This window comes from Diabrotica virgifera, chromosome 5 (assembly GCF_917563875.1).
Source record: "Diabrotica virgifera virgifera chromosome 5, PGI_DIABVI_V3a".
NCBI lineage: Eukaryota > Metazoa > Arthropoda > Insecta > Coleoptera > Chrysomelidae > Diabrotica > Diabrotica virgifera.
The window spans coordinates 17,437,507-17,454,281 of NC_065447.1; the positions used below are offsets into that span (position 1 = coordinate 17,437,507).

The 16,775-nt window shown below is 32.4% G+C and overlaps 1 protein-coding gene across 4 annotated transcripts in view; it reads right to left on the minus strand.

Moving 5' to 3' along the window:
- The window catches only part of LOC114332856 (uncharacterized), a 348,079-nt gene that overhangs the window by 80,063 nt on the left and 251,241 nt on the right, over positions 1–16,775 (minus strand). For all 4 annotated transcript variants that reach the window (XM_028282646.2, XM_050652319.1, XM_028282668.2 and 1 more), the window contains exons 3-4: positions 10,603–10,735; positions 4,461–4,570 (exon numbers count right to left, since the gene is read on the minus strand). In XM_028282646.2, coding sequence (XP_028138447.2) covers positions 4,461–4,570; positions 10,603–10,735 — 243 coding nt within the window. The remainder of the gene's footprint in view (positions 1–4,460; positions 4,571–10,602; positions 10,736–16,775) is intronic.

Below are 16,775 nucleotides of genomic sequence, written 5' to 3' on the forward strand. Positions count from 1 at the left end.
CGCACAAACCTAATGGAAATTAGGTCTCAGTGGATTTAGTTCATACTTTGGGAAAATACCCTTTGAAGCATTGTGATGAAAAGATCTCATGGATACAACTCGATCGTATGGAGGATTTTCAAGATATAGAGGCACAAACTCGGAAAATTATAATATTTTCTGGGTATTCCAATTCCATGAGTTACTGGTTATCTGGCAACATGTAGAAGTTTGGATCAAAGAAAAGTACTAATGATCTAGGATTTTTTCCTGGCTATCCAATGGCGAACTTTATATAGTTCGACCTTCAACGGACGTCATCTTTTAGAGTTTCGAATATTTTCGGAATTAAATTGAAATAAATAGATTACTGATGGGTTTTTGGGATCGCTAAATGCGAATATGCCATCAGAATTACCCTCCGGGGTACGTGATAGCCAAAGCCACTCACTGCAAGGGATGTCATCTTCTAGATTTTTGATGGTTTTCGGCATTTAAGTGATGCAAATGAATTACTGGAGGCTTTCTGCAGTCGCTAAACACGAATATGCCACCAGAACCGACTGCTGGAGCACCTGCTTTCCAAGGTCAAGTAAAGGGGCTCCTGGAGTTTCGAGGGTCTTCAGTACTACATTAATATAAACGGATTAGTTAAAGGTTTTTGGGGTTGCTGAACACGAATACGTCATCAGTACAGACACAGGAGCACCTGGTGCCTAAGACAGGTTATCTTCTGGAGTTTCGGAGGAATCAAATGGTGATTATTCTTAGGTTTTTGGGGTTGCTGAACATGCATACATTATCAGATCCGGCTCACTAATCACATTGTGCCTACGGCACATCATCTTCTGGCGTTTCGAGGGTTTTCGGTATTAAATTGATAAAAATTGATTATTCATGGTTTTTTGGAGTCGCTGAATCCTAATTCGCCATCAGATCCGACCCACGGAGTACCTGGTGCATAAGGTTATTCATCTTCTCGAGTTTAGAGAGTTTTCGGCATTAAATTGATACGAATGGTTTACTCATAGCTTTTTGGAGTTGCTGAACACGAATATGCCATCAAAACAGACACCGGAACACCTATCGCCTAAGGCACGTCATCTTCTAGAATTTCGAGAGTTTTCGGTACTAAATTGATGCAAACGGATTGATACGCACCGACTACAAAGCCTACAAATTGGTGAAAAATTGTTTGCAATTTGTAGATTTTTATTAAAATAACTATGTTGTGCTATTCAATTGTTTTAATTATTTATAAATATAAACTCAATTTATATCTGACAATGTTTTACTTCATTTATTTTAAGATCGATTTACTATATTCTATTTTGATAGTGTTATTCATCGTGGTCACTAGATATTCCAGAGTCTTTTATCTAAGTCATATTCGTGTTCAGCAACCCCAAAAACACAAGAATAATCCGCTTGCATCAATTTACTACCGAAAACTCTCGAATCTCCAAAGCATGACGTGCCTTAGGCACCAGGTATTCATGTTCAGCATCTCCAAAAACCTATAATTAATCCGTTTGCATTAATGTATTACCAAAGACCTTCGAAACTCCAGGAGCCCCTTTCATTGACCTTGGAAACGAGGTGCTCCGGGAGTCGGTTCTGGTGGCATATTCGTGTTTAGCGACCTCAAAAAACCGTCCAGTAATTCATTTGCATCAATTAAATCAATTAAATGCCAAAAACCATCGAAACTCTAGAAGATGACGCCCCTTGCAGTTACCCTGGCCACCACGTCCTCCGTAGGTCAATAATGATGGTATATTCGTGTTTAAGGATCCCAAAAACCCATGAGTAATCTGTTTATATCAATTTGATGCTGAAACCCCCCGAAATTTTAGAAGATGACGTCCGTTGAAGGCCAGGGTCAAAGTAAAGATCGCCATTGGATAGCTGGGAAAAAATCCTAGATCACTAGTACTTTTATTTAACCCAAACTTCTACATGTTGCCAGATATCCAGTAACTCAGGGGAATTAGAATACCCGGTAAATCTTATAATTTTCCGAGTTTGTGTCTCTACATCTTAAAAATCCTCGATACGATCGAGATGTGGCCATGAGAACTTTTTATCAGGATGCTTTAAAGGGTATTTTCCCAAATTATGAACTAAATCCACTGGGACCTAATTTTCATGCGGCTTGTGCGGGGTACATTTCTGACGAAGTTATGAGTTAAAAGTATACAAAATTAAAGTATATAAAAAAATTACTATCATGTTAATGATGATTATTATAGTACCATAAAAACAAAAAGTTACCCCAGCTTCATTAAAAAAAAGCTAAAAGTGTCTCTAAATTGTGTACATAATAAATTTATACTTCAAATTTTTGAGATTCTCCGAGTTTCAAAGAACCTAAAAAAACGCTAAAACATGACTATCAATTTTCCAACCATATTTCTAGCTTTAATGATTTACTTTTTTTTTCGCTGTATGGTTATGGTTAGTTCTTTTTTAATATTTGACATAAAACTTAAATTCAGAAAAATCTTGTTTGGGATTTTAAAAATTTAATAACAAAACAGACCATTAATGCCAATAAAAAAAGGATGTATTTTTTAATATCAAGTTAATATAATTGCTTTTTATGCCATAAAGTATATTTCACATAAAGTTAAGAATATTCAACATATTTTAAACGGTAATTGCACTACGTACGTAACTATAATATGTCTTTGGGTTATTATTAGTTTTTTTCAGGCGAGAGATATAGCAGAGGAAATTGTTATGTCAGTATGGAAAAAGCATAACATGTTATATTTGCAATTATGTCTGAAGTTAAAAACGAATCATCAAATTTTAATTTACGCCACTCTAGGAAATAAAAATACTTCCCAACAATATTCGTTTAAGTTTATGAGAATTTTTTTATAAGTCCTTGCTTTTATTTTATGTTTTTCTGAACATAGCCTTTAATAAAACAGTATAACTGTTTATTACGAAATTTTCAACATTGATAAAAGCAGTTTTATTTGAAGTATATTGCTTTTTAATGAAACCGCATTTCTTTATTTTTTCACTTTAATTCAATTTTGTTTTTCTGTGCGTGGTAATTTGTTTAATAACATATTGACACCAGATGGCCTAACTTGATTTGATGTAGTAAATAAATAAATAAATAAATAAGTTCAAATTATAAAAGTAATATTGTAAAATTGTAAGAAATAAATACTAAATTTGAAACATACATTATTGTACACTAAGCATCAAAATTAACGCACCATCTTAAAAAAGAGACTTTTTTATGTCTCGTATTTCCTAAACCTGTCTTTTTAGGGTACTATAGCTTTATTCTTCAAAAATATCAATGTAATAATATTATTGCTAAACAGATAAGTGTCATTGTATACCGGGTGTAACAATGCTAGTGTGTTTTTTCTTCAAAGTTTGGAATATCTGGAACATCCTGTGGAATATTCTAGCGTATATAAAATATTAAAATTAAAACTCAACTGTAGCCTTAGGCTTTTTTGACATTTTGCTTTTTGATTCATTCGCTTATGTTGTATAATAAAAAAAGTTAGGTGCTTTAACAACTGGCCATGTTAATCATATTACCGTTTGCTTTATAAACATATGTCCACAAATGTTTCGTTTCCGAGATACGGGATGTTGAATTTTTTCTTACAAACTGGCAATTTATTTGTTGCTCTAAAATTGGTTGAGATATACTAATGGAATTTGGTAGGTTTTAAGAGATAGATATTGCGCATTTTTTGACATACAATTAAGAAATTTATATTCACCATTGGCCTGCATACGGGACGTATCTAAAATGTTTATACCCGTACGCACGCCAATAGTGAATATATAATTTTTAATTGTATGTAAAAATGTGCAATAACTACCTCTTTAAACCTACCAAATTATTTGCATATCTCAACCAGTTTTAGAGCAATAAATAAATCGTTAGTTGGTAAGAAATAATTTAACATCCCGTATCTCGGAAACAAAGCATTTGCGGACATATGTTTATAAAGCAAACGGTCATTATTTTTTCATTAACCCTTTAAAGTTTGTCGCACTTATTTAGAAACACCCTCTATTGGTGAATAACATTGCTAGTTGTTAAATAACCTAACTTTTTTATTATCCAATATAAGTGAATGAATTTAAAAGCAAAATGTTAAGAAAGCCTAAGGCTACAGTTGAATTTTAATTTCAGTATTTTATATATGCTAGAATATTCCACAGGGTGTTCCAAACTTTAAAGAAAAAACACACCATCATTGTTACACCCGGTATACAATAACACTTACCTCTTTAGCAATGAGATTATTACATCGATATTCTTGAAGAATAAATCTATAATATGCTAAAAGAATCGCTCAAATCGGACAACAGGTTTAGGAAATATGAGACATCAAAAATGTCCCATTTTTAAGGTGGTGCGTTAATTTTGATGCTTAGTAGGCATATTTATATAAAAGTAGAAGAGCTAGAGAATTAATTTTATTAGCACCTACCTATATCTTCCGGTTTGTCCGGAACAGTGTCTAGATACCCAAAAGGTCCTGACGCTTCGAAACATCCTAAATCTCTGTAGCAAGCTGAAACTATGTCTTCTCTTTTTAACCTGAAAAATAGCACAAACGTAAAATAATAAGACAAAGAAGTTAAAAACTTATTTATAAACTATGACTTAAATTAAGCTTTAGTTTTGTATGATACGACCATGAAATGCTATTCAATTGGTTATTTTTTAATGATTTTAACTTCCAATCGTGTAGTAAGATTTGATTTTTCATCACGTGTTTAATTCTTTTTTTTTTTTTATTTTAATGGCCTTGGCATGGCCAATTGACCAGACTATTTTGGAATTTGTATTCACAGATCTACAATCAGAGTACGAATTAGTAGTAAATGTAAATTAAAAAGTTTGACTTGTTTTGACTGTTACTGTTTTTTTTTTTCCTTTTTCATTTTTTATTTTTAGTCGTTTTTTTTTGTTTTTTTTTTTTGTTTTATTTTGTTTTATTTTGTTTTCTTTTTAATTTCATTATATTACTTATTTTTATATCGTATGTATATATAAATTTTAAGTTTTTATTTTGTTTTTTTCTTTTTTATGTTAATTTTTTTTGTTTCTTTTTTTGTTTCTTTTTTTTCGTATTACCAGTAAGATTTATTACATTATTGGTGTGCTTGCAGATTGCTTACAAGTTTCATCTTAATTCTATGGTTAGTACAGTATATTGTTTAAAGTTTATATTTACATTTTTTTATTAACCGATAAATAAAATTAAATATTTCTACGTTTTCAGAGAAAATTAGTTTATTTAAGTGAAATGGGAAACAGACATTTAGTTTTCGTAAGTCTTCATAAAAATATGCAATATTATCCTGTTGGTTTTCACATTCTAATAAGATATGTGTTAAATCTCCATATTTACCACAAGTACAGTTTGGAGTGTCTGGTAGATTCATTTTGTGCATTCTTGCAGGTGTTAGAACATGATTTGACCTTAGCCTATTAATAGTTTTAATAAAATTTTGGTTGGACTCTGAAGAAAACCACCTTTTTTAAAGAAGTGTGGGTTGCCAATGTTTAAAGGATGACTCTCTTTCTGATTCCGTATAATTGGCTTGCCATTTTAGTTTGAGACAATGTTTAATACATCTATATCTGATACCGGTAGAATGATGATGTCTATGTTTTCTCCACTTGATAATGCTTCTTTTGCCAAGGCATCTGCTATTATATTTCCCTTTATCCCTGAATGGCTTTTGATCCAACGATAATAACTTTCCCTCCGAGTTTTGAAACCTGGTAGTACAATTTTAAAATCTCTATATCAACATGAGTTAATTGCTTGGATTTATTAGTTAAAAATAATCTTTCTAGTGCACTTTTACTGTCTGTAAATATTACACAGTTCTTCAATTTCTTTGTCAAAACGTGAGAAAGAGCCAACTTTAAAGCCAGCATTTCAGCTGTGTAGATGGTGGCTTCATCAGGTATCTTATATTTATATTGTTGTCCAGAATACTGTTGGTATACTGCGCATGCTGTGTTATTTCCTTTTTTTGAACCGTCGCGTCGGTAAACAAATAATAATAATTAGGCCATCTCTTTTGAATTTCTACGTTAAACATGGGACCTTGGACATCAATAAGAAATTCTGTCTTGATTTTTATGGAGATCAATACCTGAGGCTTTTCAGTATAAACTGGTGGAATATGACCCTTATAAGCACCTTTTTGAATTTAGAAAGATTTCTGTAGCTTTCCGCCACCAGTGGAGATTTTTTCTTAAACCAATAACTTTTAGTCAGAACTAAAACAGCCAGATTATGTATATCTTTGAGAAATACTTGGTCTCTGCTAATGGTATGAGCTATATATTTGTCGGTAAAATACTGCCGCCGCAAATTCAATGGAGGTTCAACAGCTTTAATTTCCATTACATTTATTGGTGTAGATTTAAGATACCCAAGGCACAGGTGTAGTCACTTATTTTTCTGTACTTCAATTTTTGTTAAATGTGTGTTCGAAGCGTTTCCATACAAGTGACAGCTATAATCGGAAAGTGGTCGTATCATAGATCGATAAAACATTAAACCAATGTTGGGATCTGCACCCCAATTGGTTCTACAGAAAGCCATTAAGATATTCATAGCTTTTTCGGGTTTTTTGATGATATGATGTATATGATCTTTCCACAAAAGTTTTCTATCCAAATAAGTTCCCAGATATCTGACACAGTTTTAATTGGAAATTTGAATTGACCACAATTTATATCCTTCTGGAATTATATGTTTTCTAGAAAAGAAGCAGATTTCTGTCTTGGATTCTGATAACGTTAATCCATTTGATTCGTAATGTTTTTTAGTGTTTAATTCTGTACAAGGAGATTATTTATTATATTGGGAATATTCTAACCAGACTATTATACTGGGTATATTTTTAGGTAGATTGTTTCTGTTTAATTACGAGTTTTCTAGTTTTGAAAACTGTCGCATTTAATGACAAATTTTACCAAAAAGCCGTTTCAAAAACCACACAATATAGTGCGTGGTCTTGACTTATAAATAAGAAAACAAACAGAAAGAAACTGAGGCTTCAGAAGTGTGGACAAGTCTTCCGCGATGAGTAGTGCTAGATAGAAAAAAAAATGGAAGAGATTGTGATAACTCAGATGGGTACATGCAAAAGAAAAGGAGATGAAAATGAGAAATCGGATGAGTATTGTTTCTATGAAATCCGAACAAAAGTCAGAAAGAAAAATAGGACAAATTTTGTGATATGGAAGAAAAAAATAAAATGAGTACCTAAGGGAGAAAAATAAAATTTATTTTATTTTTAATTCATGGTAAATTTAAATAATTTGCAATATTTAATATTACGATAAATGAAAGGAAAATATAAATAATTTTGACTAGATTTTCCAAGAACGTTACTTTACCAGAGAAACTGGAAGAAACAGTAAGTAAATTTATTTAAGAACATGTAAAAATGAAATAAAATTAAAGCGGGAAATATTATATATTTAAATAAATATAAATAATATAATATACAATATAAATAAGATGACAAGTACACTTATTAAGTGACTTGATGGCTTAGAACACTGAGACCCTAGAAACCCTGATGAATACTTTAGAGAAGAAGTCTAAACCTCGGTTTAACCCTATTCGGCGCCAATTTCATAGTAAATGATTTAGTAATACATGATACGTGCAACTATGCAAATTTATAATCGAGATAAGCCCTGTAGAAAAAGTACTAATCTGTCTTAAATCTATCAATATTGAGCATAAGTTGTTATTTGTAATTTTTACTAATGATATAGTTGGAAATATGCCCCCAAATAATAATAAATTTATAAAAAAAGAAAATAATGATTAACATATTATTTAAAATACAAAACTTGTTCTCTTCTAAATAAGCCTCTAATCGCGATCCATTTTAAATTCTTTCGTTTCTTTTGAAACTTTCATGTCAAGCTCAGAAAACGAATGAACCATTCTTTTTCAAGTGTAAAATTGTGGCTAGAAGAGATATATAGTTCTTAAATTGCGGGGTTAGAGACTCTGAACGGTTTTGATGCGAATATGCGAGATTTTAAAACGAATGGAATGAATGGTGTCGCGTGAGTGAAATATGTTACATTCAGCATTTCCCTAAGTGAAATCTTTTTATCTCACACTAGTAAAAGTTTTTATAACCTTGGAGATATTGCTAGAAGTTTCATTTATAATATTGTCACCATATACATACTTATATATGTTACTGGCCAAACCCGATTTCAGGACAAACTAGTTTGGCCTAGGCCAAACTTTTGGGACCTAGGAATTCTTGTCTTATCAGTCTTCTACTTTCATTTGGCATACTCAAAATTGCTCAATGTTCATTATTTTCTGTCTTATGTTATTGCAAAATAAAGGTATCTGGCATAAACAAATAGAATAACTTTTAAACTAATTAATGGATCGGTCTCAAATTTTAAGGGGTTTGTTAAGTACTAAAATACCCAACTTTGGGTGAAATCCTAAAATTCTAAGTTAAATTTAGTAAAAGTTATTAACAAATAACGATTTTCACTTATTTCGCAGTTTGCGTAGTAACAAATTAACTTTTTAACTTTCAAAAATCGGCTGGCCAAAATTTTGATGGTTTTTCAATGTTCTAAAAAGTTAAATTTTGTAGTTTAATGTCAACTGTTTAGCTTTTGAATGGGGTGCAAAAAATCGAAAAAATCGCGATTTTTGCACTAAATTGTTAATAATTAAAAAACGGACGTGAACTCTAGGCAGGGGGCAGGTTGGTTTTCTTCTTATAGGTCTACCATAACTAAAAAAGTGGTCAGCTACCTAGATCTTTGAGTGTCCTGAGAAAATCCTTATTTCTCTGGACTAGTTATCGTATTCGTATGTTTGCACATGGTTGCTCATTTCTTGACAATATGGTCTTGGTATTCAATTCACACCTCTGACAAAACGCCTGTCAGTTTGTCGTGGGTGGTAAGGTCAAAGGCTTTCTAAAAGTCGATAAAACATGTATATACCGATTGTTTTGTATGCCTACATCTTTTCACCATGATTTGTAAACTGAATAATGCTTCTCTGGTTTCAGGGTTATTTCTGAAACCAAACTGGGTTTCGCTGAGTTATACTTTTATTTTGTTATAAATTCTCGAGTGCAATATTCTTAAGAAAATTTCCAGTACATTGCTCATGCTCATTGCTCAAAATGAATGCTACCTCCTAAAAGAAACTTATGAAAGTTTGTTAGAAGAAAGAAGATAGACAGAAAATTATGAATAAATGTAATCGGGAAAGCCGTCTCCGCATTGGAATAAAGGAAAAGATAATGATGATTTTTTTTATTTTATTGATAAACTACACTCATCGGCACAAAATTCGGCTACTCAAAATGTTTGATTAAGTTTGTCAATCTATAACTTTCTTATTTGTACTCCGATTTTCAAGATTCTTGTATCAGTTTGTAGGTACATGTTTTCGTGTCGTTCGTTATAATTCCGGTAACAAAAAATTTCTGCTTACATGGCATTATACGGAGGTGAATGGAAGCGTTGTATTTTCTCTTACCTTTAAAAAATTCTATGGAAAAATTGGAGGGCTGATTTTGTTTAATACTCCTTTGTATTATCCTGGAGGTATCACTAAGGTTTTGTATTTTGAAATATCCGAATATCTCTTTTATTGTAAGAGCTGTAAATGAAAACACTGCTTTTAAAGTTTTAGTAATAAAAAATATTAAACGCTCTAAAATTAACAAAAGAAAACAAAATTAACAACAAAACAAAACACTTCAATAGCGGGTATGTGCATCTCTTGCAGTAACGACTGCTCACAATCTGTTTGGCATCAAATAAATATGTGTTATCCTTGCCTGGGGAATAACCCGATATTCCTCTACCAGAGCCATAACTGTTCCAAATTTTTTGGAGGCCTAGGATGACGGCGAATAGTTTTTTTTAAATTCATCCCATAAATGCTCAATAGGATTGAGATCTGGGCTGCATGCGGGGATATTCTAACCTTATCAATCGAACCTCTATTTTATGAGTCTACCAGTGTTTTTATTTACAAAACATGGTAAAGCTCTTACAAGAAAAGAGATATTCGGATAATTCAAAAAACAAAATTTTAGTGATGCCTCCGGGATAATATGACAGGACTGAAACAAAATCAGCTTTTCCATTTTTCAACTTTTTAAAGTTAGGAGAATATACAACTTTTCCATTCACCCCTGTATAATGCTATGCTAAGCAAAATTTTTGTGTTACCAAATAATTTCAATACATGTATCTACAAACTGGTGCAAGAATCTTGGAAATGGGAGTACAAATATTAAAGTTATAAATTGTCAAACTTCGATAAAAAATTTTGGGTGGCGGAATTTTGTGCCGGTAAGTGTATGTTTAAAATGAAAAAGTGTATGTTTTACATGTAAATGACTAGTTCTTTTCATAAACTAGTTACCTACTTTCTAAAACGCTTCAAAAAGGTCAAATCTGTCCCTGTACCAAACAAATCTTAGTTGTACACCCGAGGATTTTGTAACTAATGCGAAAGAACGGATACCTTTTGTTTCGTGAACGTTTTCGCGACAACATCGAAAGTTTATGAAGACATAGAATACCTGTTAGTGATTTTCTTCTGCTCCTGCTTTCGCTTCCAATCGTTCATGGACGACAGGACGGCTTTGTAAATCTCCGCGTCATGGAGTTCGTCTAGGATTTCCAGAGCCGGGTTTGCCCTCGGAAATGTCACAACTAGAACAAAAGAAAGTAGTTATATTAGAATGGGCATTAAAATCTTTGTTTATTTTGTATAAACGTATCCAAAGTTGATGGAAAATAATTATATTTGAATTTTTATTTTATCCTCACCCTGCCTCTCAAAATTAGACTTCTCTAAAATTATGTATTTCCGGTTTCGTTATTAACAAATAGATTGCTCGAAACAGCAGGGATGAAAACCCTTCGAAAAATCGATAGTAAGACTGTATGGGACAGACCTAGAAGTACAGATATACAGTCAAAAAAATTTAGTTCGTAATTTTAATTAACAGTGATTATTGAATAGTATTTCGTTGTACCAACAATTTAATTTTTTGTTTCAACGAACTTTTAGATATTGATCAATGTATTTGGTTATTGTAACAATGATTGAATAATTATTGTGAAACTAGCTGGAGTACATTAATCAGTAACACTCAATTTATTCAGTCAATAAATTAGTTTCATATATTTAATAAATAATAGTAATTCTGACAGCAAAACACTTTCTTGATGTCGTAGATGATAAGCAATTACCTTGGTTTATCGTGACAATGTACAGATTTCATTAAAACAATGTACAAATGTTGTTAATATAGAGTAATATATGATTATTTCATAGATGTAAACTGATTGTTATGACAACGAATGCATTAATCAATCTACTACTGCGCTTAATAACCACAATCAATGCATTATGGTAACAATAAATGCAGTTGTTGAAACAATAAATTTTTTGGTTGATTATTTGAAATGTAACGACTTTTCCCTATCGTGATACCCCGAGCTTCTCTGTGTTACCATTGTTTAAAAAGAATTCTCTGCCGAAGTGCCGAATAATTTCATTTCGTTTCCAAATGTAGTCCGTACTGGAAGAAAGTTTTCGTGTGTCTATTATCGTATTCATTTTTTTCGAATCCTGAGAAAACTAATAAAATATTACAGTGTTATCGAGAGTCTCAAGTCCCTGAGAACTTCTATAATGATTATTTTAATAAGTCACAGGGGTGAAAAAGAGAAAATTTAGTTTGATTTTTATTTTCAAATATACCATTCAAAAGATTTTTTTTGTTTATTCAATGGGACTTTCAGCCCTCGGTAATAATATAATCTTTTATTCTGCGTTTAACACGTTCGCACCTGACTACCACTATACTGGTAGTTCGAGTTTTCCGTAACATACTGACTACCACTTTACTGGCTCACAACTCTACTAATTTCAATGCTTTATATATTCACACAGACCAGGAGTGAAGGAGCAAGTTGTAGACGCCGTATATGTATGTAGCCTATAATATTGTAATCTCTGCCAGTATACTGGTAGTTCGTTCCTAAACGATTATCGACACATTTAGAGTTCGTCTCATCTTTCGACAATACATAGGCAGTAAACGTCACAAGTATGGGATTAAACTATACGAACTCACTACACACGATGGATATATATTAAATATTATTGTATATACCGGAAGAGGTATCTTGAAAACGGCGGATATTGTCAAAGAGGTCACGACGGATTATTTCGGAAAAGGTCATGTTTTATACATGGATAATTTTTACAACAGGGAGAATTGGCGGAAGCCCTATCCAAGGAAAAAATACATGTTGGTACTTTTCGAGAAGAAAGAACTGGAAACCCTAATGATATGTTAAAAAAGAAGCTAAAGAAAGCAGATGCTGTATGGACACGTAAAGGGCCCGTATTGGTTACTAGGGAAAGATAAGCGTAATATCAGAATGATCAGCACAAAGCATGTTATGACTGAAGTTGTTTGTAAACGAGGTCCTACGAAAATTAAACTCGATTGTGTGCTTGACGACAATAAGCACATGTCTGGGATAGATCGAGCATATACCTATTGTCTTATTACCCAGTACCAAGAAAAACACTTCGGTGGTATAAAATATTGTTTTTCCATCTATTAGACATATTATGCATTTGGAACAGCTTTTACATCTACAAGAGAGCATCGAATAGGAAAACTTCTTTTTTGAAATTTCGTGAGTGCATAGTAATGGACCTTATCGACAATAACAAGGCTATTCAGGTACAAACAACTGAAAACAATATGTATTACCCAGAAAAAGTTCCGTTCACGGAAAAAAGTAAAAGTGGTATGTTACGGTGCCAATATTGCACTAAGAAAAATGTCCGAAATAGATCACGTCATTAATTGTAACAGCTGCTTCGACTCACCAGGACTACTCGTATGCATAGTTTATTGCTACAAATTGTTCCATGCACAAGTCAAACAATAAATTTCTTTCTTATAGTTTTAAATTTATAATGATAATTATGTTTCTTTTGTAATAAAAAAATGATAAAATTTATAACACCAATTTTTTTCCCAATTATACAGCGATTATTGTTGTTCATTTTGCCTAGATTCGCCTGCCAGTATACTGGCATTCAGTATATAGTCAACAACGTACATCTATATCCTGACTACCACTATACTGACAGGCTAAGTAAACCAAAAAAAATGTTTAAATATCTATACACTAATCCATGTGTCCGAGTTTTATTCCAATATTCCTGTTTTTAACCTAAAAACCCATATCCGTTTCTGAGGAAAGTCTAGTATCAATAGGTTAGGTGCGAACGTGTTAAATTTTTCAAAAATACTTATTAGTTTTCTCAGGATTCCAAAAAAAATGAATGAGTTTAAAAAGAATTCGATCAAAATTTTGCACCTGCGCTCTCAAAAAGGATTAAAGTGTTATACATTTTTGGAATCATTATTTCAAACGCTTTTAAACGAGCTATCAAATGATGTACTTTCCCATTTAAAAAACATCAAAGTTGTGCCTGTCACCTGAAGAGGGATCGCGTAAAGTTCAAAACATTGATGTTATAATATACTTTGATTATTTTAAAAATTGACCTGTCTGAGCATTTTGCTTATGTGCTAAAAATAAATAAGTTAATAAGGGGGTAACACTTATTCCAGCGCACTGTATAAGTGAAATCATATGAGAAATCACACATTAGGTTTAGGACAAAAAAGATATTCAGTAATTATTAATATAAAATAGGTTCATAGTAGGAATGAACAAAACTGATTGTAGGAATGAACAGAATTGCTTGTAAGAATAACCGTATTTATTGTGGGAATGAACGGAATTAATTAAAAGAATAAACGGAAACAATTGTAGAAATAAACGAAATTGATTGGGTGCATGAAGCAGTATACGTTAGGAGAAATAACACTGTTGTTGACACAACGAATAGTCTTCGTCGGTCAATTAACGACGTTGTTGTTTCAATGAATAATGTTCGTCGACTCAGTGAACAGTGTTCGTAATATCACTAAAGTGATATTATGGTATACACAATGAAAGTATTATATATTAATAAATGGATATTCATCCATTCAATAAACGTAATATATTGGATCAACTAACAAAAATAATGAATTTATGAACATCGCTTTGTTGTTACAATAAAACAAAGAATTGGACAAATTTTAAGTATTGCTTTTGTTGTCTGAATTAAAAATTTTACTAATATTACGTACCTTAATAATAATAATAATAATAAACCGACTTTTATTTCCAAAAAATAATAAGTATAACAAAAATGTACATTCTCTAAAGTAGAGGGCGAAGTTTATTTTTGCTGTGTTCTAAGACACAACAAAAATATTCTTACACTTAACCCCATAGTCTTACACTTAACCCCAAAATTCTTACACTTAACCATTTTTCCTTGAGTGTACGACGGAGATGCAAGGTGTACAACATTAATAACTGTGTAAGAAACAGAAGAATATAATGGAATGACCATATAAGCCGAATGACATGAAATAGAGTAGTAAGGAGAGCGAGAGACGGTTCCCCAATAGGAAGACGATCAGTTGGAGGACCACGAAAACGATGGAGCGGCAACTTATTAGAGGCACATTGAAAAAACAGACAGTCATGTCTATATAAAAGAAGACGAAGAAGGTTTTATTATATCGAATGGAGGCATGGAACAATGATCGCAATATTAATGAAAAATGGAGAAGTCTTCGAAATATAGGCTTACCAACGTATGTTACGTGGACCGAGTATTATATCTTGGACCGAGTACGTGACCAAGAAAGACGTACTGCCCATGTTAGGTAAAGAGAGAGAGGTAAGAACAACTGTAAAGGAAAAAGGTTAAAACACTTTGGTCACGTTATGAGGCACAGTACATGTAGGGTATTTTAGCTAATTATCCAAAGGAGAAGACACTTGTAGCTCCAAAACTTGCAGCACTGGTTCGGGTTGTCATCTGCGGAACCATTCAGATATGCCGTAAACAAAGTCAGAATAGCCATGTTAATTGCCAACGTTCGGAACGGAAAAAGCACGTGAAGAAGAAGAAACAGTATCACATCTACCATAGAACAAAGAAAAAATTACTACACTTCCAACATTTTGGCCACCGTACTATATCTTGCCATCATATAAATAATAATAAAGAACAAAAAAAGAAACAAAAAGAACAGAAAACATAAGAATTTTAAACATACAGAACACAGACATTCTCAGTACAAAAATTCACCTTCCACATGAAGCTTCGTTCTAGAGTAAGAGCAGTTATTGTTGATCTGAAGCTATTTTCTTGTGGCATTTTTGTAATCAACTATTCTAAATGGGAAATAAGCCACAATTTAACAGAAAAATTGATTTTATTAACGTTTCGACGCCAAAATCGGATGTCGTTGTCAAAATACAAAATATTACAAAATACAAACCGCCACCAATGTTAGGGATGGGAAAAACCCACCGGTTTTAAACAAAAACCGTTTTTTTTTTACTTCGCAATAACCGGTTTTACCGGTTGTTTTTTGTCCCGGTTATAACCGTTTTTTTTTTCTTTTTAAAGTAAAAAGTGGTTATTAGGTTTTTATGGTGATTAGGATTAGGTTAGGTATTATTTTGGATCCCAATCAGAAGTATTATTCTCAAGCAATCATTCCAAACAAAACCATAATTCAAATTTTGTTTTATAAATACAGAAGCAAACTGAAAGTGAAAACATCAGCCATAAACAATTAAGTCTTATTATAATATTTGTAATCATAATATTTACATAAGAAGTGATCTGGTTGAAGTAGACGCAAACATCATCTATGTATTTTTCACACTTGACTCTTGACATTCAAAGTGGGGAATGACTTTTTCTGATTACCAAAAATAATGTTCTGAATATGAATATCATAATAATATACATAACATCGATATACAAAAAAGGTAACAGAAAAGATTGCGAAAATTACAGGGGGATAAGCGTCATCGCTACAATGGGAAGACTGTATGGCAGGATCCTCAGGAACAAAATAGAGAAAAATATAGAAGGTAAAATCGGAGAAGAACAAGCAGGCTTTACAGCAGGGAAATCATGTCTAGATCATATCCATACAATACAACAGACAATAGAGAAAAAAAGAGCTAAGAACAAAGATTTACACATGGCGTTTATAGACCTTAGGAAGGCATACGACACCGTGCCAAGGAAAGAACTGTACAAAGCAATGACTAAAATAGGGATACCACCTAACATAACACAAGCAATCAAAAAGATGTACAGTGGAAATGAAGTAAATATAAAAATCGGAAACAAGGTAGTTGCTAACTTCAAAACAACAAAAGGATTACTACAGGGATGCCCAACGTCACCGACTCTATTTAAAATATTTTTAGAACACGCACTAACAACTTGGAAGACAAAGTGTAGGGGTATGGGAATACCGATAAGGGACGATTATCTCTACACATTGTGTTTCGCAGACGATCAGGTGGTGATGGCTCAAGATGAAGAGGATATCAGTTACATGGTAAGAACACTAAAAGAGGAATACAAAAAGGTGGGCCTGGAAATAAATATGAAGAAAACGGAATACTTAGTAATATCGGAAGAAGACGTAAAAAACTTAGAAGTAGAAGAACAAGTTGAAATAAAAGGAACGAAGAATTTTAAATATTTGGGCTTTATAATGTCGAAAAGCGGAACAACAGAAGCAGAAATAAAAAGTAGATTGGGACAAACAAGATCTTGCAT